This window comes from Mesoplodon densirostris, chromosome 2, assembly GCF_025265405.1.
Source record: "Mesoplodon densirostris isolate mMesDen1 chromosome 2, mMesDen1 primary haplotype, whole genome shotgun sequence".
In the NCBI taxonomy this organism is placed as follows: Eukaryota; Metazoa; Chordata; class Mammalia; order Artiodactyla; family Ziphiidae; genus Mesoplodon; species Mesoplodon densirostris.
Window position 1 is genome coordinate 18,549,719 of NC_082662.1, and position 27,586 is coordinate 18,577,304.

The 27,586-nt window shown below is 52.0% G+C and overlaps 4 protein-coding genes across 4 annotated transcripts; all 4 read left to right on the forward strand.

Moving 5' to 3' along the window:
• The first annotated feature begins 3,872 nt into the window (after positions 1-3,872).
• On the forward strand, positions 3,873-5,684 carry C1QA (complement C1q A chain). The gene is made up of 2 exons (XM_060080657.1): positions 3,873-4,035; positions 5,110-5,684. Exons 1-2 carry the CDS (start codon positions 3,873-3,875, stop codon positions 5,682-5,684), a joined length of 738 nt encoding a protein of 245 aa, XP_059936640.1.
• A 3,229-nt stretch (positions 5,685-8,913) lies between these two features.
• On the forward strand, positions 8,914-13,623 carry C1QC (complement C1q C chain). The gene is made up of 3 exons (XM_060080670.1): positions 8,914-8,964; positions 9,244-9,436; positions 13,067-13,623. Exons 2-3 carry the CDS (start codon positions 9,256-9,258, stop codon positions 13,621-13,623), a joined length of 738 nt encoding a protein of 245 aa, XP_059936653.1. The 5' UTR covers positions 8,914-8,964; positions 9,244-9,255.
• A 2,006-nt stretch (positions 13,624-15,629) lies between these two features.
• Positions 15,630-16,599, forward strand: LOC132502567 (heterogeneous nuclear ribonucleoproteins A2/B1-like). Its single transcript, XM_060118493.1, has 2 exons — positions 15,630-16,235; positions 16,405-16,599. Exons 1-2 carry the CDS (start codon positions 15,630-15,632, stop codon positions 16,597-16,599), a joined length of 801 nt encoding a protein of 266 aa, XP_059974476.1.
• Positions 16,600-25,478: 8,879 nt separating this feature from the next.
• On the forward strand, positions 25,479-27,381 carry C1QB (complement C1q B chain). Its single transcript, XM_060118507.1, has 2 exons — positions 25,479-25,662; positions 26,813-27,381. Exons 1-2 carry the CDS (start codon positions 25,479-25,481, stop codon positions 27,379-27,381), a joined length of 753 nt encoding a protein of 250 aa, XP_059974490.1.
• Positions 27,382-27,586: the final 205 nt, after the last annotated feature.

The window sequence follows — 27,586 nt, forward strand, 5'->3', positions numbered from 1 at the left end:
ACATGGCACTTTCCTAAGAATTTCTTCCAAGGGTAATACTGACCATTTACAATTACTGCCTTATATGCTGATTTTGGAACCCAGCCCTTGAGTGAGATGTGACTCCACCATAAGGAATTTGAGTAATTTAGAAATTATTTTTCTGGTTATTCCTTAGACCCTTGGCTATACTGTGGCATGGAGCTCCTGGATCCTGACCTCACAAGCATGACAAGGAGTTTCCTCTCATCCCTATATCTCCTACCTCCCCTCCAAGAGCCTGAGCTCTGGAGAAAAGGAAGAGAACGCCATCCCCTCTGATTGAAGGTGTCCCAGCTGTGACATTCACAGGACTATTGCCAACCCATTACTTTTCACACTAATGATATGTTTATTACTATCGATGTCTTTTATTTCTTGGGAAGTGTTTATACTCTTGTAACAGCCTGATAAGTGAAATCATCCAACACTTGGAAATAAGGCAAATAGATAACTGGTGTCCTTTCAAAGTCAAATTCGAGTAGTGTCTAACAAGCCTTCCTAAGGATCATCTGACACTCCAGGGGAATGTCACTTTGCTTGACTTATTATTTACTATTGATTAGGGCCCAGGCTCTATAAAGATAGCTGTTAGCTGGTACAAAACTGATAAGTTGCCAATTATTTTTGTCTGATAGAGATGCAAATGATTTCTTTCCATTACAGAAGATAGCCCCAACTTTAGGATTTTATTGCCCTATAGAACATTAACCAGTTTTGTATGTAACTTAGCAACCTTATGAATATTCCAGAATTCTTGGTTTTTTGGTTATTGTTGTTTTTGTTTTTACTGAATCTTTTTTACCATATATAGGTATATATAAATTTTTTTCTCATATCCTTCATTGCACTAGCTTTGTTCCTTCATTTATAAGCTACAAAGAAAATTCACATGAACTCACTATGTATTTCTATATGAATTGTGTATTTAATATTTTGAAAACTATATTTTGAGAAGCCTTTCACAGTATTTGTTTTTCCCTCATGCCACCTCTGCCGTCCTCTGCTTCCCACCACTCTCTCATCTTGAGAAAGTGAGGCTCAGAGAGGTTAGGTAACTTGCCCAAGGTCACACAGATATTATTCATAATGATGACTTTTTTTTTTTTTTTTTTTTTTTGCGGTACGCGGGCCTCTCACTGTTGTGGTCTCTCCCGTTGCGGAGCACAAGCTCCGGACGCGCAGGCTCAGCGGCCATGGTTCACGGGCCCAGCCACTCCGTGGCATGTGGGATCTTCCTGGACCAGAGCACGAAGCCGCGTCCCCTGCATTGGCAGGCAGACTCTCAACCACTGCACCACCAGGGAAGCCCAATGATGACTTATTTTAATGTGGTGTTTGACAGTATAAACTTCCTCATATATTCATATAATCCCTCGGCAGCTCACTGAGGAGACTGTATCATCCCCATTTTACAGATAAAGAAACTGAGGTCTGGAAAAGTGATGTGGCTTGCCCAAGGTCATAGAGAAATTCTAGTTCCCCTAAGCCCCTGAATCCTGGAGAGCAGTAGAGGGGCTGGCAGGAGGAGCTCTGTGTTCCCACCCTTAAACCAGAGCATCCCTGTCTAGATTTGTTATATATATATATTGTATGTCACACAAGATTGCAAATGAAAAAGGAGTCCCAAAGGCTTGAAAACCCTGACCCTAGACTGTCTTCACCTGCCCAGGTACAATAGCCCTCCCTCTTCTCCTCCCCCTCCTCCTCTCCTCCTCCCCCTCTTCCTCTCCTCCTCCCTCTGGAAAGCAAAACAAAACAACAACAACGACAAAAAACATGGTCATGGGAAGAAACAGAAAGACATGGTCAGCCCAGGCCTGAACACATTGGTCTCCAGTCTGGAGGAGACAGAATCACTCAATCTAAAGGAAAACATTCTCCGGGTCCAAGCTGTCAATGACAAAGTGAGCTGTGCTGACAGGTAGTGAGCACCCCATCAGTGAGAGTGAGTAAGGCTAGATGATCCATCCAAATGTTAACAGCAATTTTCTAGATGGGCTTTTGTCACTAATTTTTAAATGTTGATAAAAGCTAATTATTATTATTATTATTATTTTTTTTTGCGGTATGCGGGCCTCTCACTGTCGTGGCCTCCCCCGTTGCGGAGCACAGGCTCCGGACACGCAGGCTCCGGACGCGCAGGCTCAGCGGCCATGGCTCACGGGCCCAGCCGCTCCGCGGCATATGGGATCCTCCCAGACCGGGGCACGAACCCGTATCCCCTGCATCGGCAGGCGGACTCTCAACCACTTGCGCCACCAGGGAGGCCCTAAAAGCTAATTATTAAGTGGTCACCATGTGTCCACTGTTTTGTATATGTATTATGTCATTAAAACTTTATAATATTCGACAAGGTAGAATCTGTTGTTTCCAATTTACGAACAAACAAACTGAGACCCCAGGAGGTTAAGTATCTTTCCAAGGACATGCAGCTAGGAAGTGGCAGGTCTAGGAAGCTGATTACTGAGCTTCCCATTACTATTGCACTGTTCTTCTTTCTTCTGTATTTCCAAGCTTTGGCAATGAATACATGCTGCTTTCATAATCATGAAAGTCTTACAAGTTACTGATTTTGTAAAGGTTCCTTCTGCCCTGATGTTCTAGGCCTCTGTGGGTCTCTCAGCCCTGCCCAGTATCCCCACCACGGCTCCCCCGGCAGACTCCGCCTTGCTGTCTGTGGCTGGGGTAGGATGTCCCATGTCCCAGTCTTGCTGAGGTCTGCTCAAAATGTCCCTTGCAGGCCTGTGGCCCTCGGGCAACACTGGGGGCAGTTTCAGGGAAGGAGAAGGGGAAGTGGGAAGGGATGTGAAAGTTGGCCACAGGCCAGCACCGCCCTGCTGGGTGTCCCACAGGGGTCCCTGGGTGAAGGACAGGAGTATCCAGTGCGTTGACGACCAGACGCAGGTGAGGCCAGCGCTTGACAGGGAGGGAGCTGTAAAGTTCAGGGAACCAGGAGGGGTGGCCCAGGAGGCTGGACCGGGCAGGGAGGGAGGGAGACCTCTGCTGGCTGGTTCTGTGCCAGGACAGTGTTGCGGGGTGGGGGTGGGGGGACAATGATCTAGGACCCAGAATGAGTGAGTGGGGGGACCTTAACTCCAGGGGCTTGGGGGGAGGGGGGAGGTAGTGACAGACCCATGAGCTGTAACCAAAGTTCCTGGGTCCTGCCCCCCCCCCAACAAAACACAAGAAGCTGGGAAAAGGTTGGGGGTGTCAGAGCCCAGCAGAGGGGTCCCACGAAGGGATAGCGGGTGGCAGTCAGCCCTCTGTCCTCCAGTGGGTGCTGAAAGGGGCCGAGTGTGTGGAGGAAGGAACAGATGTGTGTGTCAGGTGTTTGTGAATTCTGGTGTGTATGCACAGCTCTGCCATCTGGGTGAGAGGGTGTAAATTAAACAGGGAGAAGGCACTCAATAAATACTTGTTCAGTCATCTGTAGGAGTGTATGACTGTGTGTGTCCAGGTGAGTGAGGGGGGGCATGTCATTTTGGGTGTTAGCTTGTGTGTCCAGGAGTGTGTGGTGGACTTTTGAGTTTGCTTATTGTGTCGTGTAGGTGCGTGAGGGAAAAGCTGTGTTCGTGTGTCTGAGTGTGTAACTATATGGGTATGTTCAGTTGCGTGTGTGTATCTGCGTGAGTTTGTGGTTCTGTGTGTATGTTTGGGGTCCCTGGAGCAGGATGGAGGGTGGACATTGAAAGCCCTCGAGGGGGTGTGTGTGCAATGGTCGGGGAGATGATATATATAGATAGACAGATAGAATTGGGCAGGGTTGGGGGGTTCAAGTGTGGGTGTTGGGTGTGCATGAGTGTGTGATGTCCAGCCTGCCCAGGCCCTGCCCATGTCTCCACAGTGGCACCATGGAAGCCCCCTGGGGCTGGCTGGTGATCGGTGTGCTGGCCATATCCCTGGCCTCTTCGGTGACCCAGGACGTTTGCCGAGCACAGGATGGGAGGGACGGGGCCGCAGGAATACCCGGCCGACCCGGACGGCCAGGCCTCAAGGGGGAGCGAGGGGAGCAGGGTAAGCCCTCCCTCTGGACCCCAGCCCCTCATCCCTGGGCTTCGCCTGGCCACCAGGGTGGGGCTCGGGATGCCACTGAGAAACAGGAGTCCACCTGGGCCAACACATGAAGCCTCTCCAGTCTGCACTTGGTCCCAGGGGCTGAGGGGGGCCTAGCCTTCTTCCAAGGCCATGTCCACAGGCCCCATTAGCCTCTCTGTATCCCCTTTACTGCCCGGGTCCTCTTTCTTTGGCCTCACCTTCCTCCTCTGGACAGTGGGTCACTGCAAGCAATGAATATGAAAGGTCCCAAAGCTGTGCTCAGTCTTTGGTCTTTGTTCAGTTACCAGAAAGATTAATGCCCTTGGCTTTAGACTCAGGAGCCCTTGTCTTGCTGTGTGACCTTGAGAGACTTACTGATCTTCTCTGAGACTCAGTTTCCTCATCTGTAAAATGGAGAAATAACCCCACCTAGCACATTGAGAGGGATCAATTCATGGCAACTATCTTTTTTGCTTCCAGCTTCCCCACAACTCTGTCCCTGCGTCCCCCTTCCCTCCCCCTTCAGGCTTCAGAAACTCTCATGTTCTAGAAGAAAGGCTAAGGGTGAAGGGAAAGGGAGGAGGGCACGACCAGAGCAGGAAAGGAAAGTCTCATGTAATCGCCCTGAGCCTCCCAGCCCACAGCAGACCAGAAAGATCGGCATAGGCATTTGCAAACAATCTGCACACAGGCATCCTACATGTAGTCCCTGAATCTGAAGAAGTCAAGGTCAGTGCCCTGGGGGGAGTGTGGAGTGCACGGCTGTGGGCAGGAGTACAGTGAAGCCAGTGGACTGCTTTTCCCAGAACCAGACACTCCCAAGTGCCTGTTCACATTTCTCTCCATTTTACAGACAAAGAAGCTGAGTCTCAGAGAGGTTGAGACACGTGCCCAAGGTCATGCACAGCCAGTCAGAATCAATGTCTTGAAGGCCCAGACACTCCCCCTATCCTCTATCCCACAGCCGTCCGGGGTCCCAGCCACTTCCCTGAGGTCTGGAGGACACTAGACCAATTGGGACTCTCACTCCCAATCTGGCCTTTCTCCCCACAGGGGCCCCTGGTATCCGGACAGGCATCCGTGGCCTTAAAGGAGACCAGGGAGAGCCTGGGCCCCATGGAAAACCTGGCAGAATGGGCTACCCAGGACCCAGCGGCCCCCTGGGGCCCCCTGGCCTCCCAGGGTTGAAGGGCATCAAGGGCAACCCCGGAAACATCCAGGACCAGCCACAGCCGGCCTTCTCGGCCGTGAGACGGAACCCTCCGACGGGCGGCAACGTGGTCATCTTCGACACGGTCATCACCAACCAGGAGAGCCCATACCAGAGCCACTCGGGCCGGTTCATCTGCTCTGTGCCGGGTTACTACTACTTCACCTTCCAGGTGGTGTCCCAGTGGGACATCTGCCTGTCCATCGTGTCCTTTGGGAGGGGCCAAGTCCAGCGTTCCTTGGGCTTCTGTGACAGCAACAGCAAAGGAGTCTTCCAGGTGGTGTCCGGGGGCTCGGTGTTCCAGCTCCAGCAGGGAGACCAGGTCTGGATTGAAAAAGACCCCAATAAGGGCCGCATTTACCAGGGTTCAGAGGCCGACAGCGTCTTTAGCGGCTTCCTCATCTTCCCATCCACCTGAGCCCCTCCCCACCATGGCCTCCGCTTCCTGCTCTGTGACCCTGGCCCACTCACTCCACCCTTATGGTGTCTATGCCCTGCTCTGTAAAGTTGGGGTGCTGTTGCTTTAGCTGCCTGAAGGAAGAGCATTTCTTGGAACCCTTCCTGGAATAAAGACCTGAGTCCATGTCTGCTGAGCTTGAAGTTCAGTCGCTACCCTGGCCGTTGGGACGGAGGCTTAAGAATGACAACAATTATTGAGTGCTTACAGGCCAGGCCTGCATTTAATATTTTACAATAAATAGTTAGCAGGTCCTGGGAGCCTCATCGGCCTGGCCTCAAATCCTGGGCCACCATTTACTTACTAGTTGTTCAATTATGTGCATTTTATGTTACTTCAGTGAATCTGTTTCCTTATCTGTAAAGTGGGAATTCTGATGGCACCTTCCTCAAAGGGTTGTTGGGAGGATTAAATGACTTAATATATGCATAGTCGTGCATAGTAAGGGTTACATACGTTTTAGCCTTAACTATATTTTGTTTAATCTTTACAGTTGAGCTCTGAGGTGGGTATTATGACCTTATTTTACAGATAATGAAACTGAGGCTAGGGGGCTGGGACAAACTTAAAGCCCAAGGTTAGTGTGTAAGGGGAGAAGCTGGTGTTTGACTCCAAGTCCTACTGACGCCCAAGCCTGTGTGTCTACCTACTACCCTAGCCAGCCTCCACAGACACACGCCTGACAATTGACACGTGTCATTTCCAGCGCTCAACCGGAAAGGCAGATCCAAGGGCATCCAGAAGTCTTCCTGAAGCCAGGTTTCCCGAGGCCAGCGCTGGACTTCTACCCCAGCAGGCACAGAGGCTGGGGCTGCTGCCTGCTGGGTATCCCACCTGGGTGGGGACTGGGAGGGTCTGGAATGTTTGTGGTGCTTTCCCAGGGTCCCACTTAGCCTGTCTGGGTGCTGCTCAGAAGCAAAAAGCCCCACTATGCCCTTCGTATGTGAGAAAAGTAAGGCGACCAGAAGTTCAGTCCTGAAAATGTCCAGTGTCCTGTGCTTTTTCCCAAAGGAAGCCGATTTTACCTTTGTGCTGCAGACATTCACGTATGCACACACACGCACAAGAATACACATCACACTTGCACACACACCTCCCGAGATGCACGTGGACCCACATTCCTGGACCAAGACTCGTCTACTCCTCACCCACACACCCACGCCCTGCGACCCACCGGCTGCACCCCTGGACGCACTACCTACGCCTCCAGACCCACAGACGCACTCAAGGATACACATGCGTCATACCCGTGCACACCCACCTCGTACACCCACGTGCCCCCATCAACCATCAGTAGTGCTCTCACACACGTGTTCCAGACACACCCCTGACACGAAGGTGCACACACCCTCCTCTCCCTCTGACATGCATGTGCCTTAGAAACGCCTGTGATCTCCGAGTCCTCACGTACCCACAACCTCCACGCCTGCCTTCCCCACACACTCAAGACCCACTTGGTGGCGGGGGGGGGGGGGCCAGGCCCATCAACAGCCTTCGGGGCTCAGGAAGAAGAGAGTAAAGCTCTGCAGCCCCAGAGCAGTTCTGGATTCCTCAGCCCCCTGCCCACCCAGAACACACACACACCCACAGACTGGGAAGAGAAACAGATCTGTGAGCACCTACTATGTGCTGGACATTTTATAACCATGGATGCATTTAATTCCAGCAAAATCCATGAGGACCCTGAGGCTCACAGAAAGGAGACATCTACCCAAGGTCACACTGCCAGAAAGTGGCAGGGCCTGAATTTGAACTAGGTCTGCCTGACCCCAAAGTGAAGGGCTTCTTTCATTGCAATGGGGCTCAAAGACACCGTCAGGGGTAGAGGGCCCGTAAGAAGCTGCAGAGGCCAGGCTATAGAAATGGCGGGGGTGCGGGGAGCACCCCACTGCTTCTTACCATAAATTCCACCCATACCCACCCCTCTTTGCAGAGGTAAATCACTTGCTCCTCTGGAAGGAGGGGACCCAGCCGCAACCCAGGCGGGCGGGGCAGGGGCGGGCTGAGCACGGGCTGAGGCTGCCACCTGCTGGAGAAGCCGGACCCAGGCGCGAAGGAGGTGAGGACTGAAGATGGGAGAGAGGCCTGGGCGCCATCGGCCGGGTCCCCCACCCTTCATAATGCTGTGTCCATCATTTCTGCTCTCTCCAGCCTTCCACGCACCTGGGAATTCCAGGGACAAGTACATTCACGTCCTCGCTCTTGTTGCACACCCTGCAGCCCTGTGCCAGAGGGTGGAGAGCCAGCTGGGGACACTGAGGCCCTGAGGGTCACCCAGCAAAGCAGGGGTAGGGCTCGGAACTCTGCTCATGGCTGGCACAGGGCTAAGTACTGTGTATGCATTAGCACTGCCCTGCACGGAAGCTACTGGAAACCCTCATTTACAGAGGCAAAGCCTGGTCCTCCCCTACCACCCAGTATACAGATGGGATGACTGAGACCTAGGGGCCAGTGGTTTGCTGAAGGTCTCGGGGCCAGGGAGTGGCAGGGCTAGAAGGAGAACCCAAGGCCGCTGACTTTGTAGCCAGAAGAATCTGTCGGCCACAGCAGGCTGCCTGCTGTCAAAGTTTGCCCTGGATGTCCACCCCCAAGTAAGGCAAATGGGAGGGGGCCTATGGGAGTCTCTAGAATAAGACCTGTCACTTCAGAGGTGCATATGAGGCTTGTTTCTGAGGGCAGCTAAGCAGAGGGGTCAGAACGAGGCTTTGGACCCAAGAAACCATTCACTAAGTGACTTTGGGCAAGGGTTTTCACTTTCCTCACCCTCAGTTTCCTCATCTGTACAGGGGGAATTATAACTTCCCCCTAGGGATCTTGTGAAACAATGGGGTCTCAGGCACAGTAGATGGCAACAAACGGAAGGGCATTAGCTGGGCTGAACTTGACTCTAAGGGAAGTCTGCCCAGGCGGCTGATGTTTACACACACACACACATATAGGCACCCTTCAGCAGACCCGGGGCAGCGGACATTTCCTCATTTCAGACACTCATGACCTGGAGGTGGAAGGACACAGGGACAACAGTGCGGTCAGCCTGGCTCAGCACCCAAGAGAAAGTATTGAGTCAGGAAAAATTATGGGAAAGGGGATGTGGTATTGGGGAGAGGAGGGGAGGGGACAGCGCAGACTGCCCAGGCCCTTCTTGTTGTGTCCACACTGATACGGTGTCCTCCTGCCTTGGAGAGGGAAGCAGATCTGAGGACATCTCTGTGACCAGACCAGAAACCTCCCACCTGTCCAGGTGAGGACAAATGGCAGCTTTTCCACGCTGCCACTTCCTGAAACGTGGCCCCAGGGACAGCCTGATTTGTGAGAGGAAGGAGGGTCCCCATCTCCGCTAAGCCGGGGCCTGAGCTTGAAGAAGAGGCCCCATTCCCCATCCATTGTGCGGTCCCAAGGGGCGAGGGGCTGGGGAAGGGAGGTCAGCTCCTGAGGGCTGAGAAGGACGGCCCCTGGGGAGAGAGAGGGTGAGGAGGGCAGGCCAGGGGCTGGGGGACAACTCAGCTCTCTCCCCATCCAGCTCCTTCCCCAAATGGACATGGGGTCCAGCTCCTGGCCCCCCCTTGTACCAAACCTGCTGCTGCTCTTGCTGGCACTGCTGCCTGGGGGCCAAGCTGGCACAGACTGCTATGGGATCGCCGGGATGCCGGGCCTGCCCGGGGCCCCAGGGAAGGATGGGCATGACGGATTGCCAGGGCCCAAGGGTGAACCAGGTGAGTCTGCTGGCCTGCTGGGGAGGGGTCACCTAGGGCCTGGGGGCAGGAGTCAGAAGTGTCCATCTGGGGCCGACTCTGGGGTAGGTGGACAGCTGCTTGATGGAGAGGACTGTGGTCCCTCCAGCCACGCCTGCTCCCAGGGCAGAGTCTTAACTTTGTGGCAGGTCTAGCCCCTCTCCTCCTCAGAGCCCGGCCTCCGGCCACCCCTCACCTCTTTGCTCCTCAGTTTCCCCATCTGATAACAGGGAGAGAACAAGAGCACCTGCCCTAGAAGGTGGCAGGGAGGATCACGGAAGATGATCCAGGTGAAAGCCTTTGGCAAACTCTAAAGCGCTCTGTTACTATTTTATTCCAACCCCTCCACGACTTGCCCTGCAACATGGACCCCAGTGACTGTATACAATGCCCAGGTGGCCAGGGTTCAAGTCCCAGCCCCACCACTTCCCACTGTGTGAACTTGCACAGGTTACATAACCTCCCAGTGCCTCAGTTTCCTCATCTGTAAAATGGGGAGATGGTAGTACCTACTGCACAGGGGTGCTGTGATGATTAATAAAATTAAATATAAAACAGTACTAACACGTGGTAGGTATCAGTAAGTGTGGGCTATGGTTGTTACTGCTGTTGTCATCTTTGTTTTTATCAGAGATGTGTGCTCCCTTCACTCCCTAGGATTCTGGGTAGTTGGAGAGGTAAGGAGTAAGGAGTCAGGATCACAGTCACAGAATCTTCTGTTGGAGATTCACAGGCAAGCCCTAGCATGACTGAAAAGGGCTGAGGACATGAACGGGCACTGGTGTTGGGTGAGAACTGGAGTCTGCTGGTGACTTGTCTGAGAGTAGGTGCACAGCTGGGGGTGGAATGTGTCCAGAGTGGGCATGAGGGAGGCTGGGGTGCGGCCGGGCAGAAGTGACAAGGGTGGCAGAGGCGCTGGGCGAGGGAGGCCAGTGGAGGGGAATGTCCTTAGGAATTTCCCACTGTCATCTTCCCTCCTGGCAATAGAGTGTAATTGTACCAACATTCCAGAAGGAATTCTCCAGTTCAGGGTGAGTCAAATGAAGCCCCCAGGTCTGCCATTTTTCCAGGACCCTGTACTTCACAGCTGCCTCTGGCCATCTCACTGTGTGGGATGGCTGATGGACACCAATTTTTTAAAATATAAATTTATTTATTTTTTATTTATTTATTTTTGGCTGCTTTGGTTCTTCGTTGCTGTGCGCGGTCTTTCTCTAGTTGCAGAGAGCAGGGGCTACTCTTTGTTGAGGTGCACGGGCTTCTCATTGTAGTGGCTTCTCTTGTTGCAGAGCACAGGCTCTAGGCGCGTGGGCTTCAGTAGTTGTGGCACGCGGGCTTCAGTAGTTGTGGCACACGGGCTTAGTTGCTCTGCAGCATGTGGGGTCTTCCCGGACCAGGGATCCAACCTGTGTCCCCTGCACTGGCAGGTGGATTCCCCACCACTGCGCCACCAGGGAAGTCCTGGACACCAATTTTTAGCTCCTAATTTGTGCCAGGCACGGTTCCAAGTGCTCTATGTATATTCATCTCATGAGGTAGATAAAATTAACTCTATTTTACAAATGAGAAAACTGAGGACAAAATCCTTTGAAGAAACGATTTACTCCAATTTTACAAATGTCAAAGCTGAGGTTCAGAGAGATTGAGCAACTTGCCCCAAGTCACACACTGGAATCCCGTCCAACTTCCAAGGCCACGCCCTTAACCGCTACCCTGCATTGCCTCTCAGGCCCCCTCCCCATTGCCATGTCCCCCCCTCCCAGTTGGTTGCTGGAAGTCAACCTGAAACATGAGACACAGCCCTGCTTAACATAGCTGACAGCCATCACCGAGACCTGACATTACTGAGCACTGCCTATGAGGTGCCCGGCACGGGCATTCTCCCACCCCACTCTGCCAGCAGCTCTGTGGGATCCGTTCTATTATGCCCTTATCTCAACTGGGCAAACAGAGGCTCTGGGAGGGGAGATCACCTGCCCGGGATCACGTGGTCTGACGCTTAGGTCTGTTGGGTTCTGATTCCCCACTCCTAACCCTGGGATCTAAAAGGCTCACAAGCCGCAGAAGATCTGTCACAGTAGGTCTGCACAGACACCCACCCCAAAGGTAGTCGGAGGAGGAAGCAGCCAGGAGGGCCAGCAGGGGTGGTCAGAGAGGGCTTCCTGGAAGGGGAGACTGGAGCCAGGCCCTAAAAGATGAGTATGGTTTGGACAAGGGGAGAAGAAGCTCATAGGGGCTCAGATAACTAAGGCGGTAACCAGAGTCAGACACTGACTGGGACTAGCCAGACTTGACTATGAGTCCTGACTCCACCTCCTACCAGCTGCATGGCCTTGGGCAAGTTTCTGACCTCAGTTTCCTCATATGTAACATGAAGTAAGTTGAAACAGGCCAGTTGTCAGAGGGGCTGAATTGGGCTGAGTGGGGCTGGGGGAGCTGGGGAAAGGCAGCTTCTGTGGCTCCATCTGGTGGATCCCATGTGCTAAGCTGGCCTGGGCCTGGGTGGTTCCAGCTCAGAAATGGAAACAGGTTTTGTGGGGCCCTGAATCTTATAAAATATTGAGGATCCTCTTTAAGAAAAGTAATACAGAATTTGATGCGGGGGCGGGGGGAGGTTTCACAAATCTACACGTGCTACAAAATTGTTTCAGAACTATAACCACACAAATAATGCATGTAAAAGTGGAGCTCTGTGGATCGTACAAAGGTTAATTTCTTGGTTTTGATTTCGTACTTTAGTTATTTAAGATCAGGGACAACTAGGTAAAGGGTACATGAGACTTCCTTGTCCTTTTTTTTTTTTTTTTTTTTTTGCGGTACGCGGGCCTCTCACTGTTGTGGCCTCTCCCACTGCGGAGCACAGGCTCTGGATGCGCAGGCTCAGCGGCCACGGCTCACGGGCCCAGCCGCTCCGCGGCATGTGGGATCTTCCCGGACCAGGGCACGAACCCGTGTCCCCTGCATCGGCAGGCAGACTCTCAACCACTGCGCCATCAGGGAAGCCCCCTTGTCCTTTTTTTTTTTTTTTTTTTTTGCAACATCCTATGAATCTAATTATTTCAACATAAAAAGTTGAAAAAATTATAAATGTAAAATTATGCAAAGGGTCTTGAAAGGGCCAGTGCAAGTAAATGGGGCCCAAAGCTTAAGCTTTAGGACCTTTCCAGGAAATCTGCCTCTGACTGATCTTCTGATTTTTGTCAAGAAAAACTAAGAACCTAGACTTTTAGGTGAGGAGTTATCTGGGGCTGCATGCTGTCCGTGGGCTGACAGTCACGGCCTCTGGCATGCTCTCTGAGATGAAGCCCAGCTCTGCCACCTCCTGAGCTGGCTGGTCCTACCCTCCTCTCCATCACAAACATGGAAACTGAGGCCAAGAGACGGGGCCGTGCTGTAGCCAAGGCCAGAGGGCAAGACCATGGGGAGACAGGATTTGAACCAGGGTCTCTCTCCCCTCTTCTCCCTGCCCACTGCTCCCAGGTGAATAGGCTACCCTCTGGGGGAAAGAGAGTCCAGAGACCAAACCCTGGTGGCATGTCCCCTGGAGGATAGCCCTGTCCCTCTTCCCTGTCCCCTGCCCCATCACTTCCTTCCCACCTGCTCTCTCCCCAGGAATCCCAGCTATCCCTGGGACACGAGGACCCAAGGGTCAGAAGGGAGATCCTGGCACACCTGGCTATCCTGGGAAAAATGGTCCCATGGGAACTCCTGGGATTCCAGGGGCTCCCGGCAACATGGGACCCCCTGGGGACCCGGGCGATGAGGGCAGGTACAAGCAGAACCACCAGTCAGTATTCACTGTCACACGGCAGACAGTCCAGTTCCCGGCGCCCAACAGCCTGGTCAAGTTCAACTCAGTCATCACAAACCCGCAGGGGGATTACGACACGAACACGGGCAAGTTCACCTGCAAAGTTCCCGGCCTCTACTACTTTGTCTACCACACGTCACACACGGCCAACCTGTGTGTGCAGCTGTACCGCAGCGGTGTCAAGGTGACCACCTTCTGTGACCACATGTCCAACAGCAAACAGGTCAGCTCAGGCAGTGTGCTGCTGCAGATGCAGGTGGGAGAGCAGGTGTGGCTGGCGGTCAACGACTACAACGGCATGGTGGGCACCGAGGGCTCCGACAGTGTCTTCTCCGGCTTCCTGCTCTTCCCTGAGTAGGGCAGGCAGGCCCGCTCCGCTCCCCGGGACCACCCCATCTCCCTCAGCTTCCCTGCAAGAACCCACTGGGCCACACATCTTTGCTCAGGTCATTCTCGCCACTGGATGGACTCCTCCTCCAGGAAGCCCACCCTGCCCTCCTGCCCTGAGTTCTCTCCCTCCTCCAAGCTCCTTCAGGAATCACTGCTTTGACACTTAACCAACACCTTCTGATACTGTCATTAGTGTTTTCCAAGTCTTGGAAGAGGCAGAGAGATACATGAATAAATAATTAAATCAAAGGCTATGCACGGCTCCGAATCCTCACTGCCAATTCCCTAAGCCATCTGTGGGCTCCAGATTCAGGCATCTAGCTGGTGTTCAGTAAAGCTTGGTGCCAAGGTAGAGACACTCAGCACCATTTGGTCATTTGGGAGAGAGATGGTCAAATGTGGCTGAAGGCTGCAATGGGTCCCCAAGGGGCCATCTGCTGTCACTTGTTTGGGTGAGAGGCACTGCTCTCATTAGAGGTATTCGTGCTCACAGGTAAACGGGAGTGTGTTTGAATTCCCAGACCTATGTTGACCGATGTTGAGTTTTGGGAGCACCCATCACAGGAGGGTTTGGGCTCAGGCAGGCCCAGCACAGAGGAAGGCAAGATGTGCAATGAATTTGTGCCGAATTAATGAGTGAATTGGGGTGAATGAATGAATGAATGAATGAATAGTGGGTAAATGACTGGCTAAAAGCAGAGTGAATGAATGAGTAAAAAAATCATAATAGCTAACATTTACTGAGCACTCACTATACACCAGGCATTATGCTAACACATTAAATGATTTAATATTCGTAATTATGCTCTAGGTGGGCATGGATGGGTGAGGGAGAGAGTGAGAATCTGACTCCCGGATGTCTGATTTTCCCCGAATAACTGAGATTCTGGGGGCCCCCAGGAGACCATCCAAAACCACTACTGCCCACAAGCCATCAGGGTTTCACTGTGAGACTCCTGACAGTTGGGCCCAGCTGCCCCGATCCTTGTTGGAGGACCAGGAAGCCGGCCGTAAGCTGCTGCCCTTTCGCTGCGCTCACCACGAGAAGGGGTTGCCAGTTCAGGTTCAAAAAGATAAAAAGTGTAACTTTCCTGTGCAGATTGAGGGTTTGGCCTCAGAGCCCAGTGAAACCCAAGGCTCACTCAGGCCAGGGAAAACCACCCCTGCCTGATTGGGCTCTCAGCTTGGTTCCACAAGACCCCACAGAACTCACAGAGGCATGAGATGGGCTGTAACCGCAGAGGCTGGAGCTCAGCTCTCCAGCCACTGCCATCCACTTTGGCTCCTTTGTTCCTGAAGGAAGCTGTTTCACACCCCCATAGCTTTGCCCATGATGTTCCTTCATTCTGTAGAGCCCCCACCCCGCTCATACAAATCCTCCGTCCACTTAGATAATACACACTCAGCTGTCAGGAATCAACACAAAGATCACCTTCTCCATGAAGCCTTCTCTGATTCTCCCCTTCGTGTCCCCACAGCGTCCTCCACCGACTTGGACCACAGACTCATGACTTGTTAGAGCCCAGGTTCCCAAATCTGGGGGTGCAACAAAATTACCTACAGACTTATTTATAAAATAAAAAAGCAGATTTCTGGACCCAAGCCTGTTACACAAAGCTTTGGGGAGGACTGCTATTTCCAGCAAGCTACAGGCTGTCTACATCTCGGGAGTGGGTCACAGGACAGCTCTTGGGACTGGGGGAACCTGCATTGACCTGTTTCACCAATCAGCCTATTCTGAAAAATTGAAAGTTGCTCAAGGTTGATTCACGGGCTGTAGCGGCTCCAGAGGCAGCAACACCGGGTCCCCGTGGAGGTGCTCCTAGAGTTGTGTTCCTGGAGCCGTGGAAGTTCTGACCGCAGGGTCAGGATCGATCAGGTCCGATCAGGTTTGCGTTCTCACCATAGCGCAGAGGCCAGTTCTGGTCCTGTTGGTGCCCTGAGATCTCCCTCATCCCCCTGAGTTTCGGGAAAATGGCTGAAGCTAGTAAGCCCATGCTGAAGAAAACTTCAAAATCTGTTCCTTTGGAGAGGAATAAGAGAGAAAAGGAACAATTCCGTAAACTCTTTATTGGTGGCTTGAGCTCTGAAACCACAGAAGAAAGTCTGTGGAACTACTACCAGCAATGGGGATATCTTACAGACTGCGTGTTAATACGGGACCCTGTAACCCAAAAGTCAAGAAGATACGGTTTTGTCACTTTTTCATCCACGGCTGAGGTTGATGCTGTCATGGCTGCTAGACCTCATTCCATTGATGGGAAAACGGTTACGCCCAAACGTGCTGTCCCAAGAGAGGACTATGGAAAGCCGGGGGCTCTTGTCACTGTGAAGAAGCTGTTTGTTGGTGGAATTGCAGAGGATACTGAGGAACATCATCTTAGAGATTACTTTGAGAAATATGGAAAAATCCATGCCATCGAAATAATTACTGATGGGCAGTCAGGCAAGAAAAGAGGCTTTGGGTTTGTTGCTTTTGATGACCATGATCCCGTGGATAAGATTGTGTTGCAGAAAAATCATACCATCAATGGCCATCATGCAGAAGTAAGAAAGGCCTTGTCTAGACAAGAAATGCAAGAAGGCCAGTGTTCTAGAAGTGGAAGAGGAAGAAACGCTGGTTTTGTATATTTTCATGGTGGTGGTGGAAAGTTTGGAGCAGGAAACTTTGGAGAAAGAAACTTTAGAGGAGGATCTGATGGATATGGAAGAGGACATACATTTGGGGATGGCTATCATGGGTCTGGACGAGGACCTCGAGGTGGCAATTTGGGGGTTAGCCCTGGTCCTGGAGGAGGACGAGGAGGATATGGTGGTGGATATGGCAACCAGGATGGGAGCTCCAGAGCTGGTTATGACAAATATGGAAGAAGAAATTATGGAAGTCAAAATTACAGTGATTTGGAGAATTATAAGCAGAAACCTTCTAAGTACGAATTACTGAAGAGTGGAAAACTTAGTGATTGCAGGAACATGGGAGGATCATATAGTGGAGGAAACTCTGGTCCAAGAGGCAATGGAGGAAGTGGGGGTTATGGGCAGACAAGATGATATTGAGCTTCTTATTTGCCATGGGCTTGACCCTATAAATAGAGAATTAGAGCCCAGAGGTAACAGAAGAGCTTTAGGTTATCGAAATAACAATGTTCAGGAAACTCTTATCTCAGTCATGCATAAATATGCAGTGATATGGCAGAAGACACCAGAGCAGGTACACAGAGCCATTTTGTGAGTGGACTCAATTATGTAAGAACATTACCTTCCTGTGGAGGAAAGACTATAAAAAAATGCTTTTGAAACAGTTTCTTAGTTTTTGAATTGTTGTGTCTTTCCAGTGGTCTCTATAAAAGTGTGGAAGCATCCCTTCTTTGATAATGTCAAATTTCAAAGTTTTGGGTGACATGTGAAACCTTTTTCACGATTTTTCTCAAAGTTTTGAAAGACTATTAGCCAGAATCATGGTGTAATAAGACATAACATCATTCTTCTTAAAAAAATCTATTTCGTGTGTAGAATTAAGAAGCTGTTGTACATTTAAGATTTAATAAAATAATTCTAAAGGTAAAAGAGTAGTCGTTTGTCCTCTTTGATAATTTTGCACTTTTAGTTTTTACCTTTTAAATGTTTTGCTTGTTTTATGATATCAAATTTTGAAGTGTAATGATATGACTTACCTATATTATGAAATGGTTACCAAAAAAACCTTTTTCTTCTTGTGATGAATAGGATTTCCTGCCTTAACAACTTTGATAGTATCCTACAGCTGTGCTCATTTTGGTGTCTTGTACATTCCATCTTTTGTAATGGTGAGTCATGTATCTATTGGTCATTTGTATATCTTCTTTGGATAAATGTCGATTCAGTTCCTTAGTCCTTATTATAGTTTGATTATTTGCTATTGTGGCATATGAGTTTTTGTTGTACATTACCTGTTTTGTGTTTATTTACCTTATAACTGGAAGTTTGTATCTTTGAACAACCTTTATCCTGTATTTCCTCCCACCAATTTTCTGCTGCTGGGAGCCACAAGCATGAGGCATGATTTTTTTTCTGTGAGTTTAGTCATTTTTTTCGGGATTTCACAAATAACTATGATCATCCAAAAAAAGAAGGGCTTGGGGAGGACAGAGACATGGGTGGGTGGACGGTGTGCCAGGTGAAGTCAATGCACGAGGTCCACCACCTGGCTCTTCTGCACTTATTTCCTTACAGGTCTGCATCCCTCACTGGACTGTGAGCATCCTTGAGGGCAGGGCCGCTTTGATACAGGCCAGGCGCATAGTAGGTGTCAGGAGTGTCAGATGAGAAGGAAGGAGGGATGAAGACACACACACACACACACACACACACACACACAGCAATAACAGAGGCCAGGGCCTAGGAACTCGGCCTGGTCCACAGAGTCTGAGAGCCTCTGGCAGGGACAAGGCGGGGGTCACGGGGCCGCTCCACTCACAGCTCACCTCCAGTAACCACTTAGCAGTCCACCCGGCGATGCCGCAAGTGATACATCTTTCTTCTCATTTCTCTTTTGTTTAAAAAAATCAATGCACCGTTTACGTAGGCCACGGTGTCAGATCAGAAACCTGTATTTCGGAAACGACCATTTTTGTGCCATTTTTATTTTCCATAATTGTTTCCTTGTTGTTCTCTCTTTGCCAGGAGAGACAGGCCTCTGAAAATGCCAGCTTGTCTGCTGGGCTGAGGGGAGCTGGGGGAGGGCTTTTAAGGGGGGTAGCAAGGGTGGGACAGGAGCTAGTACGAGGCACCCCAAGGACCAGGGGGCCTCTTTCAGACCACAGGATGTGGAAGGGTCTTAGGCTTCTCTTCCACCCTCTGTAGGGATTGTCCCCTCTCTATCAGGGATGCAAGCCAGTGTTTTAAGGGTACAGAGACCAGCTGGCTCTCACTCAGGGGCCAAGGGTCTCCCTAGCTCCTGACCCCTAATCCAGGCATGGCTCCTGTGCCTCCAGGCTCCAAGATTTCTATCTTCTCTTCAGAGAAATCACACTACTCCCAGGTTTGCCTTGGGTGCCTACTGAGGGCTGGGCACTCAGCTAGGCCCTGGACATGCGGGGTTACCACACTGGCCCCAAAATCACCCCAGGAGGGGGTGCCCATGTCCCTGACTCATATACGGGGAAACTGAGGTCAATAAACGCACCTGAGGCCACATAGCTAGAAAGAGGTAGGCCTGGGATTCAAACTTAGGAGGGGCTGATTCCAAAGCCCGTGTCCTGACCCCCCCACCCTGCTGCTTCCTGTTCTTAGGCTCATCCTGTTTCTACCCCGAATTCAAGCCCATCATTTCCCATTTTTACCAGCCACCAAATCATTGGAGGGTCTATAGTTGGCTGAACCCACAGACCCTTGGGTTTTATCACGAGTCTCTTCTTTCCTTATCACCCTCGGCAGTAAACACTTAATTTCTGCCAGGAAACATCCACAAGCCCAACGCTTTTCTTTCTCTAAGCACAGATGTCAAGAGAGCCCTCCTGACCTATGGCAGCTCCTGGGACTTGCTGGGCAACCATCCTTGAGAGGGGCATCACACTGTTTTAGACGCAGCCTCAGCAAGAGGGCTGCTATCCCGGTGCCAGGGATGCCTGGCTCCAAGTCCTGCATCTGCCACTAGCGAGAGGTGTGGGCTCCGGCAGCTACTTCTTGTGACATTCATCACAGGAGCAATGAAACCATTGTGTCACTTGATGTTTAATACCAGTCTCCCCCAGGAGAAGAGACACCCCATGGGGCAGGATCCAGGGCTGATTTGCTTGTGACTCTATCGCCAGCGTACATAGAGGCTCACGATAAATGTTTGCTGAACAATGCTCTCTCCCCTCTGGGCCTTGGTTTCTCCATATATAAAATGAGCGGCATGGGCTGGGTGACCTGCAAGCCCCTCTCCTGCCCTAACTTGCTGTGATTCCAGGATCGACAAGCAACAGGCTCCTGCCTGTGTCTATTACAGTCATCAGCTACAGGTCTGCTAGAAGCAGAGGAAGGGATATAAGTAAATAATGACCACATTTAAAATTCATTTTTCATTATTAGATTATTTTCTGAGAACAGCAAAAGAGCCGGGGTGTAGAAGGGAAAGAAAGCAGAAGAGATGAGCCCAGAAAGGGGAGGCCTGGGACATGGTATGATATTAACAGTTAACATGTGCACTGCACTTTACAGTTTACCTTCCTCTTTCTCCTCCACTATCCCATCTGAGCCCCCCAGTGCAATCTGTAGAGCAAGTGCAATTATGGTCCCACCATATGGCAGAGGAAATCGGGGCTCCCTTGGGTTCCCTTGGCTGAGAATGTTTAGTTGGTAAGTGGCAGAGCCAGCATATGAATCAAGGTTCCTGACTCCAAATCCAGCCCTCGGGCACCAGGGCGGCCATGTTTCCATTTCATTGAGGAACACCCCTGTTCCTGAAGAAATTCATGAGGTCAGGGGCCTTGGCAGGCAAGCCCCCAGTTGTGGACATTCTCCCGGAACAGCCCGATTCCCCCACAGCTGCTGAGCTGGCAAAACCAAACTGGCTACCCACCCATCCTATTTACAGTAAACCCCTCCAGATTGCAGAAATGGGACCTGAAACTGCCTGAGGACAGCAGAACAGGGTGGGAGTGGGGTGACAGGGAAGGGGGCTGGCCTGCTGGGCCCCTGGGAGAGGACCGTCAGGGGAAGGCCCTTGTTTTCGCTGGAGAATGGAACTTCCGCTTTGGACTGAGAACAGGAGGCTCCCAGCTGCCTGTCCCACTGCTGCCCAGCCCAGCGGCATCAGAGGACGCTAGGTTCCCAGGTGAGGATGGGGCTTGGTGCCTGGGGGGACTGGCGGGCATGACCAATATGGCAGAGGGTGGTGATTCCCAAAGTATAGGCCCTGCATCCCCTGCCTCAGAGCCACCTGGAGTGTCTGACAGTGAGGATTCCTGGGCCCAATCTCAGACCTCGGGAGTCAAACTCTCTGGGGGTCAGCTTGGGAGTCTGCTGCTACCTGGGGCCCCAGGTAATGGGGAGGCACCAGGATAAAGGCTTTGGGGTCACCAAGACTGGAGCTGAGCCCTGCTTCTGCCTCTCAGGTGCTGGTGATCTGGGCCAAGTCACATGACCCCTCTCAGCCTGGACCCTCTCTGGGGATATCAGAAACTTTCAGGGCTGCTGTGAGCCCTAAAGGATATCAGCTCAGCCAGAGCTTAGCACACTACCTGGTGCGAGACATGTCAGAGGCAGGGATGAAATTAGAACTCAGGTTCCCCTCTGCTCAGCCCAGCATTTCTCCAGCACCCGCCTTCTCTTACTTCCTCGCAGTCAGGTGAGAAAGCTCAGCTTGACTCTTTCAAGGAAATGACTTGACTTGCAGGCGGAGTTGTGATGAGTTGTTAGTACTGACACCACTCAATAATGCTTGTGAAGGAGGGTGTGGGGTCGGGCACTGCACTAGGGACCTGGCTCCTTCTAGGTTCCCTCGCGTGTAATCCTCTGGCAGCCCCGTCAGGTTGAAATTAACTTTGCCAGAGGCTCAGAGAGAGGTTAAGGCGCTTGCCTGAAGTCATGCATCAAGGCAGCAGCAGAGCGGGAGTTCAAGGTCAAGTTGGCCTGACTCCAAGTCCGGGGGAAAGGGGCTCTTGGGGCTGGAAGGAGATGGAAGGGAGGCTGATATGGGGAACGTGTGAGGAGCCAGGCTGACGGCGGTGACAGGCGGTAAAGGCAGGGGGTGGTCACCGGATGAGTTTTACGTCCTTGCCCAAGTCTGAGACTCCGTGGCCCCTGAAGTGGGCCAGAACCCAGATCTCCCCACTCCCCACCCCCACCTCCGGCTCCCCCGAAAAAGCCCAAGTCTCATTGTGGGTCAGGACCCTGCTCCCCTCAACCCCCCGCCCCCCCGGCAGGTGGCCAGGGCTCCCCACCCCTGCGCTGCCTGCACCTGAGAGACCTCCTCTCCCTGAGCCCAATCTCCCAAAGGGACCAGATGCTTTTTTACTTTTCCAAGCATCCTCCGTTGTGTCCTGAAGCCTGGGGACTCTCGGATGACAGTGATAATCAAACACTAGCTAATATTCATTCACTAAGCACTTCCAACATGTCGGGCTGCCGTGAGCCCTAACGCATCTGTCCTCCCGCCAACACTGTGAGGTAGAGATTAGTATTATCTCCCTTTTACAGAAGGGGAAGCTGTGGTCAGAGAGAAGCAACTTGCCTAAGGCCCATAGCTAAGAAGGGGCACAGGCCTGGTTGGACCCTGGCAGTGTCCCTTTCCTTATGACACTCCAGGCCTCTCACCCTTGGTGAATGTTTGCTGCCAAACAACAGCAGCAATAATAGTAATGATAAAAGCCATCACCAAGCACCGGCCCCACAACCAGCACTGCTCTAAGTACAACCCAGGCTGTAGCTCCTTCTGTCAGGCTGTCTGGCTCCAAAGCCCATGTTTTTTTGGTTTTTGGGGGTTTTTTTTTGCGGTACGCTGGCCTCTCACTGTTGTGGCCTCTCCCGTTGCGGAGCACAGGCTCTGGATGCACAGGCTCAGCGGCCATGGCTCACGGGCCTAACTGCTCCACGGCATGTGGGATCTTCCCGGACCGGGGCACAAACCCGTGTCCCCTGCATCGGCAGGCGGACTCTCAACCACTGCGCCACCAGGGAAGCCCCAAAGCCCATGTTTTAACCACCAGGTAGGGAGGCCACTTAATGTAATACCCCGTGGCATTTGGATGGGTTTGAATGGGGAGCGGGTTTGAATCTCAGCCACACCGGGGCTGCGTGACCTTGACCGAGGTTCCCGCCCTCTCCACTGCCCAGTTTCTTCGTCTGTGAAATGAGAAAGCAGGGGTGCTTTCCCAGGGGCCTGCTGTAAGGACCAAATTAAATGAGAGAACGTGGCCCGTGAAGTGTTTGGCACAGAGCCTGGCACCTGCTAAGTGCCCAACGCATTGATTATTCAGGGTGTCAAATTGTCGTTGTGTAAAACCTCCAGCCAGATAAGCAGGATCATCCCCAGAACCACCCTCTCTTGGGAGTGTGACAGAGCCTAAGCCGGTCACTCGTGGCCCTGGTCACACCCACATTTGCAGCCCCCCTTTCCTTGGTACCCAGTACAGCCCCTGGTCTAATTCAGCTCCTGGTCTGAGCCATGAACTGATTAGGAGCAGACCAAGGGGGCTGAGGCTGACTTTCTGAGCACATGAGCCCCACATCAGCAGGTTTTTCTGGGCTGGCACAGGCCTCACGAGGCAGAGGGGGCAGGGGTCTGGCCACAGTCCCACCATCAGCCAGCTCACTGGGTGATTTGGGGAGGGTTGTTTTCTAATGTTTGCATCTCAGTTTCCTCATCGGCAAGGTGGGAAAATAATCACAACCCACTTCCCTGGAGTGCTGTGAGGATCAGACAACCCCAGCTACGGGTCTGAACTAGAGCCCAAAACCCTATGATTCTTCCCCAGCCGTGGCCTCACCTGGACCCCCACGGTTATCTTGGGAGATGAGCAGGGACTCTTATGCTCTCCTATTTTAAGAGCAGGAAACTGCTCAGCCTTTGTGGGCTGAGGGGTTATGAGGGAAGGCTTCCTGGAGGAAAGATGCTTTGACCCGGGCCTGGAAAAATGGAGAGAATTTGGATCTGGGCAGAGGTGGAATGGGCTGTCTCAGAAGGTAATGAGCTTCCCGTCACTGAGATGGTACAAGTCATGGATGGAAGGGGCCTTGGCAGAGATGTTATTTTTTTTTATTTTATTTTTTTGTGGTACGCGGGCCTCTCACTGTTGTGGCCTCTCCCGTTGCAGAGCACAGGCTCCGGCCGCGCAGGCTCACCGGCCATGGCTCACAGGCCCAGCCGCTCCGTGGCATGTGGGATCTTCCCGGACCGGGGCACGAACCCGTGTCCCCTGCATTGGCAGGTGGACTCTCAACCACTGCGCCACCAGGGAAGCCCGGCAGAGATGTTATTGAGGAGACTTAGCAGTAGGCTGAGGGTCCCTCAAGAAGTTAAACACAGAATTACCATAAGACCCAGTAATTCCACTCCTGAGTATATACTCAAGAATTGAAAACAAGTTTCAAACAAATCCTTGTACGTGAATGTTCACATTAGCACTAGTCACAGTCGGCAAAAGGTGGAAACTTCCCAAATGCCCATCAATAATGAATGGATAAACAAATTGTATTATGTCCATACAATGGAATATTATTAAGCCATAAGAAGGAATGAAGTACTGATCCAAGCTACAATGTAGATGAACCTCAGAAACATTATGCTAAATGAAATAAGCCAGACACAAAAGTTCACACAGTGTATATAATTCCACTTATATGAAATATCCAGAATAGGTAAATCCATAGAGTCAGAAAGCAGATTGGTGGTTGTCAGGGACAGAGTGGGGAAGTAGGATTTGGGGGTAACTACTTAATGAGTACAGAATGTTATTTGGGTGTTATTGAAGTGACGGAAATAGTTTGGAACTAGATAGAAGAGGCGGTTGTACAACATTGTGAATGTGCTAAATGTCACTGAAATGTTCACTTTAAAATGGTTACGCTTATGTTATGTGAATGTCACCTCGATTTAAAAAAGAAAAAAAGAAGAACCTAAGGGTTGGACTAGATGAATTTTAAGGTCCCTTCTGTCCTGAGAATCGATGCCATGGGCACTGGCCATGCTGACCAGCTCAAGACAGCCCAGGGATTCTTCCTCGTTCCCCGGATTAGGAAGGAGCAAGCACCGTCCTCTCACCGGGGCCCACAGACTTTGGAGGGCCCTGAGAATATTCTGCCAGAAGAGGTGGCCTGGTGCACTGGCAGGGACACGGGCTTCCACGCCACACAGGCCTGGGTTTGAGTCCTGGCTGCCGTCCTTCCCGTGTTACCCTGAGCAAGTGACCTGGCCTCCCTGAACCTCAGTCTCCTCTTCAGTGTAGAAAAATCGGTTCTTCCATGAAGGGCTGCTCTGAGGATGTAACGTGGCCCGCTGTGGAAGCAGCATAGGCAGCCCGAATTCAGAAGTTCTAATGACTGAGAACACTTGGAATAAAATCCCAAACCACAGCTATCAAGACCCTGACCTCCGGTCCTCCGACCCCTGACTCCCCTCTGGCTACACTGGCCTCCCTGCTGGTCCTCAACATTTCCGACTCTGTGCTGCCTCTGGCCCTTTGCCCTCCCTGTCCTTTCCTCCTGGAACATTCTTGCCCCAGCTCTGTCTGAACCTTCAGGTCTCGGCCTAAACATCACTTCTCAGAGATGCCTCCCTTGTATAAAAAAACTTTCCTGGTTCGGGCTTCCCTGGTGGCGCAGTGGTTGAGAGTCCACCTGCCAATGCAGGGGACACGGGTTCGTGCCCTGGTCCGGGAAGATCCCACGTGCCGCGGAGCGGCTGGGCCCATGAGCCATGGCCGCTGAGCCTGCGCGTCTGGAGCCTGTGCTCCGCAACGGGAGAGGCCACAGCAGTGAGAGGCCTGCGTACCGCAAAAAAAAAAAAAAAAAGTTCCTGGTGGGAAAGTCTATAGACTTTCCTGGTGGGAGGACTTCCCTCACAAAACCAGCCCTCCAGGCACCCTTTCATTTCAGCCAGGGCACTCACCACGGTCTATAACTAGTTCTATTGACTTGTATGTTGACCTGTTTATCGTCTCCCAGACTGTCAGCTCCATGAGGGCAGGGCCCACATCTGTCTTGTTCACCAGCGAATCTCCAGCACCCAGAACAGGGTCCGGGGGATAAGGCACTCAGTGAACACAGGAACAAGTGAAGGAATGAATGAACAAACCATGGCCATAACCTACCGCATCTTCTTGTCCCCCACCCTCCCCAGGAAGCAGCTGAGACAGGGCCATGATGAAGACCCCATGGGGCAGCGTCCCAGGGCTGCTGTCGCTGATACTCCTGAGTCTGCTCCACGTCTCCCAGGCCCAGAGTGTCTGCACTGGGCACCCAGCCATCCCTGGCATCCTGGGCATCCCCGGGGCACCGGGCTCCGACGGCAAACCAGGGACTCCAGGGATAAAGGGAGAGAAAGGTACTGTGGACTTTGGGAACAGACTAGTGTCACTGACCAAGGCCCCATCTCCTACCTCCCGAGTCCCAGTTGCCCACCTTAGGGATTGCAGAACACTTGCAAATCCATCAGCTTGCTGAGCCCTCCACAATAAATTTGCAAGGAAGGAATTCTGATTCCCATTTTACAGATGGGAAAACTGATGTCCGAAAGGCTACTGACTTGCTCAAGGGAACCCAGTAAATGTTGAGGCTGAGGCCAAACCATGGCTCTCTTACCACTAAATCCACTGCAGTCACACAGTCCTGGGTTCTTACCTCCAGGGTAGGTGGCTTCGCCTCTCTGAATTGTTATTTCCTCACCTGTAAAATGTGGATAATGATTCTTTTTCAGAGTTGTTACAGGGTTCAAATGAGACTTCCTGCCATAAAAACCCTCCTGTAAGATGTAGTTCATGCATTCATTTAACCATAGCCTTCCGCTTTCTTCATATAATCTCACAATCCCACAAAATATCATCATGCCCATTTTACAGATGAGGAAGCTGAGCCTTGGAGAATGTGACTCAGTCAAGGTGACCCAACTAATAATGGCAGATGTGACATGAGAAACACATCTGCCTCTCCCCTGAGCCCATGTTCACAGCCACTATACTCTGCCACTCTACTGGAAAAGGTTTTATCTTGTGTTCTGCCAAACCAAGGAGGAGTAGCTGTTTGGAGTGGTGGAGTGAGAAGGAGTCTAATACTCACTTCCAGGTTCAGCAAGAAAGAATGCGTGATTGATGAGGGATATGTGCCATCAGGGAGGGGGTGGAGAGGGGTAGCACATGTGCCCAGAATTCCTGATCCCTGCTCCAGGCTTAAACCTGTATAAGCTGGTGAGGAGGGTAGGTCCAGCACCTTCCTGAGGGAGACGCCGCTCCCCACCCCACGGGCATCGGTCCCCATTACTGTCAAGCACATCTCAGACTCAGAAAGTTGGGCTGGAAGGAGACTCAGAGGCCCTCCCCGACATCCCGTCCTCTTGTTCACAGATGGGGAGCTGAGGCCCAGAGAAAAGCAGGGACCTGTCTGAGGTTACGCAGCCAGTCTCCCTGCCTCCCAGCCCAGCTCCTTCTGGGTTCTCAGCGATCTCTGGCCCCCTCATATCTCTTGTCTCTGCCTTCCAGGGCTGCCGGGGCTAGCTGGAGACCACGGTGAGCTTGGAGAGAAGGGGGACCCAGGGTTTCCTGGGATTCCGGGAAAAGTTGGCCCCAAGGGCCCCGTTGGCCCCAAAGGTGCCCCAGGGCCTCCCGGAGCCCGTGGCCCCAAGGGTGAATCAGGAGACTACAAAGCCACGCAGAAAATCGCCTTCTCGGCCACACGCACCATCAACAGCCCCCTGAGGCGGAACCAGGTCATCCGCTTCGACCACATGATCACCAACATCAACTACGATTATCGAAACGGCAAGTTCACGTGCAGGGTGCCCGGCCTCTACTACTTCACCTACCACGCCAGCTCTCGAGGGAACCTGTGCGTAAACCTCATGCGGGGCCAGGAGCAGGCACAGAAGGTGCTCACCTTCTGCGACTATGCCTACAACACCTTCCAGGTCACCATGGGCAGCGTCGTGCTCAAGCTGGGGCTGGGGGAGACCGTCTTCCTGCAGGCCACTGACAAGAACGCCCTGGTAGGCATCGAGGGGGCCAACAGCATTTTCACCGGGTTCCTGCTCTTCCCAGATGCAGAGATGTGACCTGTGGGTCCAATTCACCCCCTCCCCTGCCAGCCACGCTCTCTTTACCCCCAACACCAGCCCCCACCTGGCCAAAACACGCAGTAGGGCTCCATGGATGTTGCTGAATGAATGAGTAAATAAACTTTTCAAGGCCAAGGGACAGTGGTCTAATTCAAATCTGTGTCCCAGCGACTGGCACATGGTAGGTGCTCAGAAATGTTGC

Excerpts from the sequence above, each read along its gene's own strand:
- C1QA (XM_060080657.1), top strand. The coding sequence starts at position 3,873 with ATGGAAGCCCCCTGGGGCTGGCTGGTGATCGGTGTGCTGGCCATATCC. Across the intron at positions 4,036-5,109 it reads GGGGGAGCGAGGGGAGCAGG|GGGCCCCTGGTATCCGGACA; the intron begins GTAAGCCCTCCC and ends TTCTCCCCACAG.
- C1QC (XM_060080670.1), top strand. The coding sequence starts at position 9,256 with ATGGACATGGGGTCCAGCTCCTGGCCCCCCCTTGTACCAAACCTGCTG. Across the intron at positions 9,437-13,066 it reads AGGGCCCAAGGGTGAACCAG|GAATCCCAGCTATCCCTGGG; the intron begins GTGAGTCTGCTG and ends CTCTCTCCCCAG.
- LOC132502567 (XM_060118493.1), top strand. The coding sequence starts at position 15,630 with ATGGCTGAAGCTAGTAAGCCCATGCTGAAGAAAACTTCAAAATCTGTT. Across the intron at positions 16,236-16,404 it reads TGTCTAGACAAGAAATGCAA|GAGGACCTCGAGGTGGCAAT; the intron begins GAAGGCCAGTGT and ends ATGGGTCTGGAC.
- C1QB (XM_060118507.1), top strand. The coding sequence starts at position 25,479 with ATGATGAAGACCCCATGGGGCAGCGTCCCAGGGCTGCTGTCGCTGATA. Across the intron at positions 25,663-26,812 it reads AGGGATAAAGGGAGAGAAAG|GGCTGCCGGGGCTAGCTGGA; the intron begins GTACTGTGGACT and ends TCTGCCTTCCAG.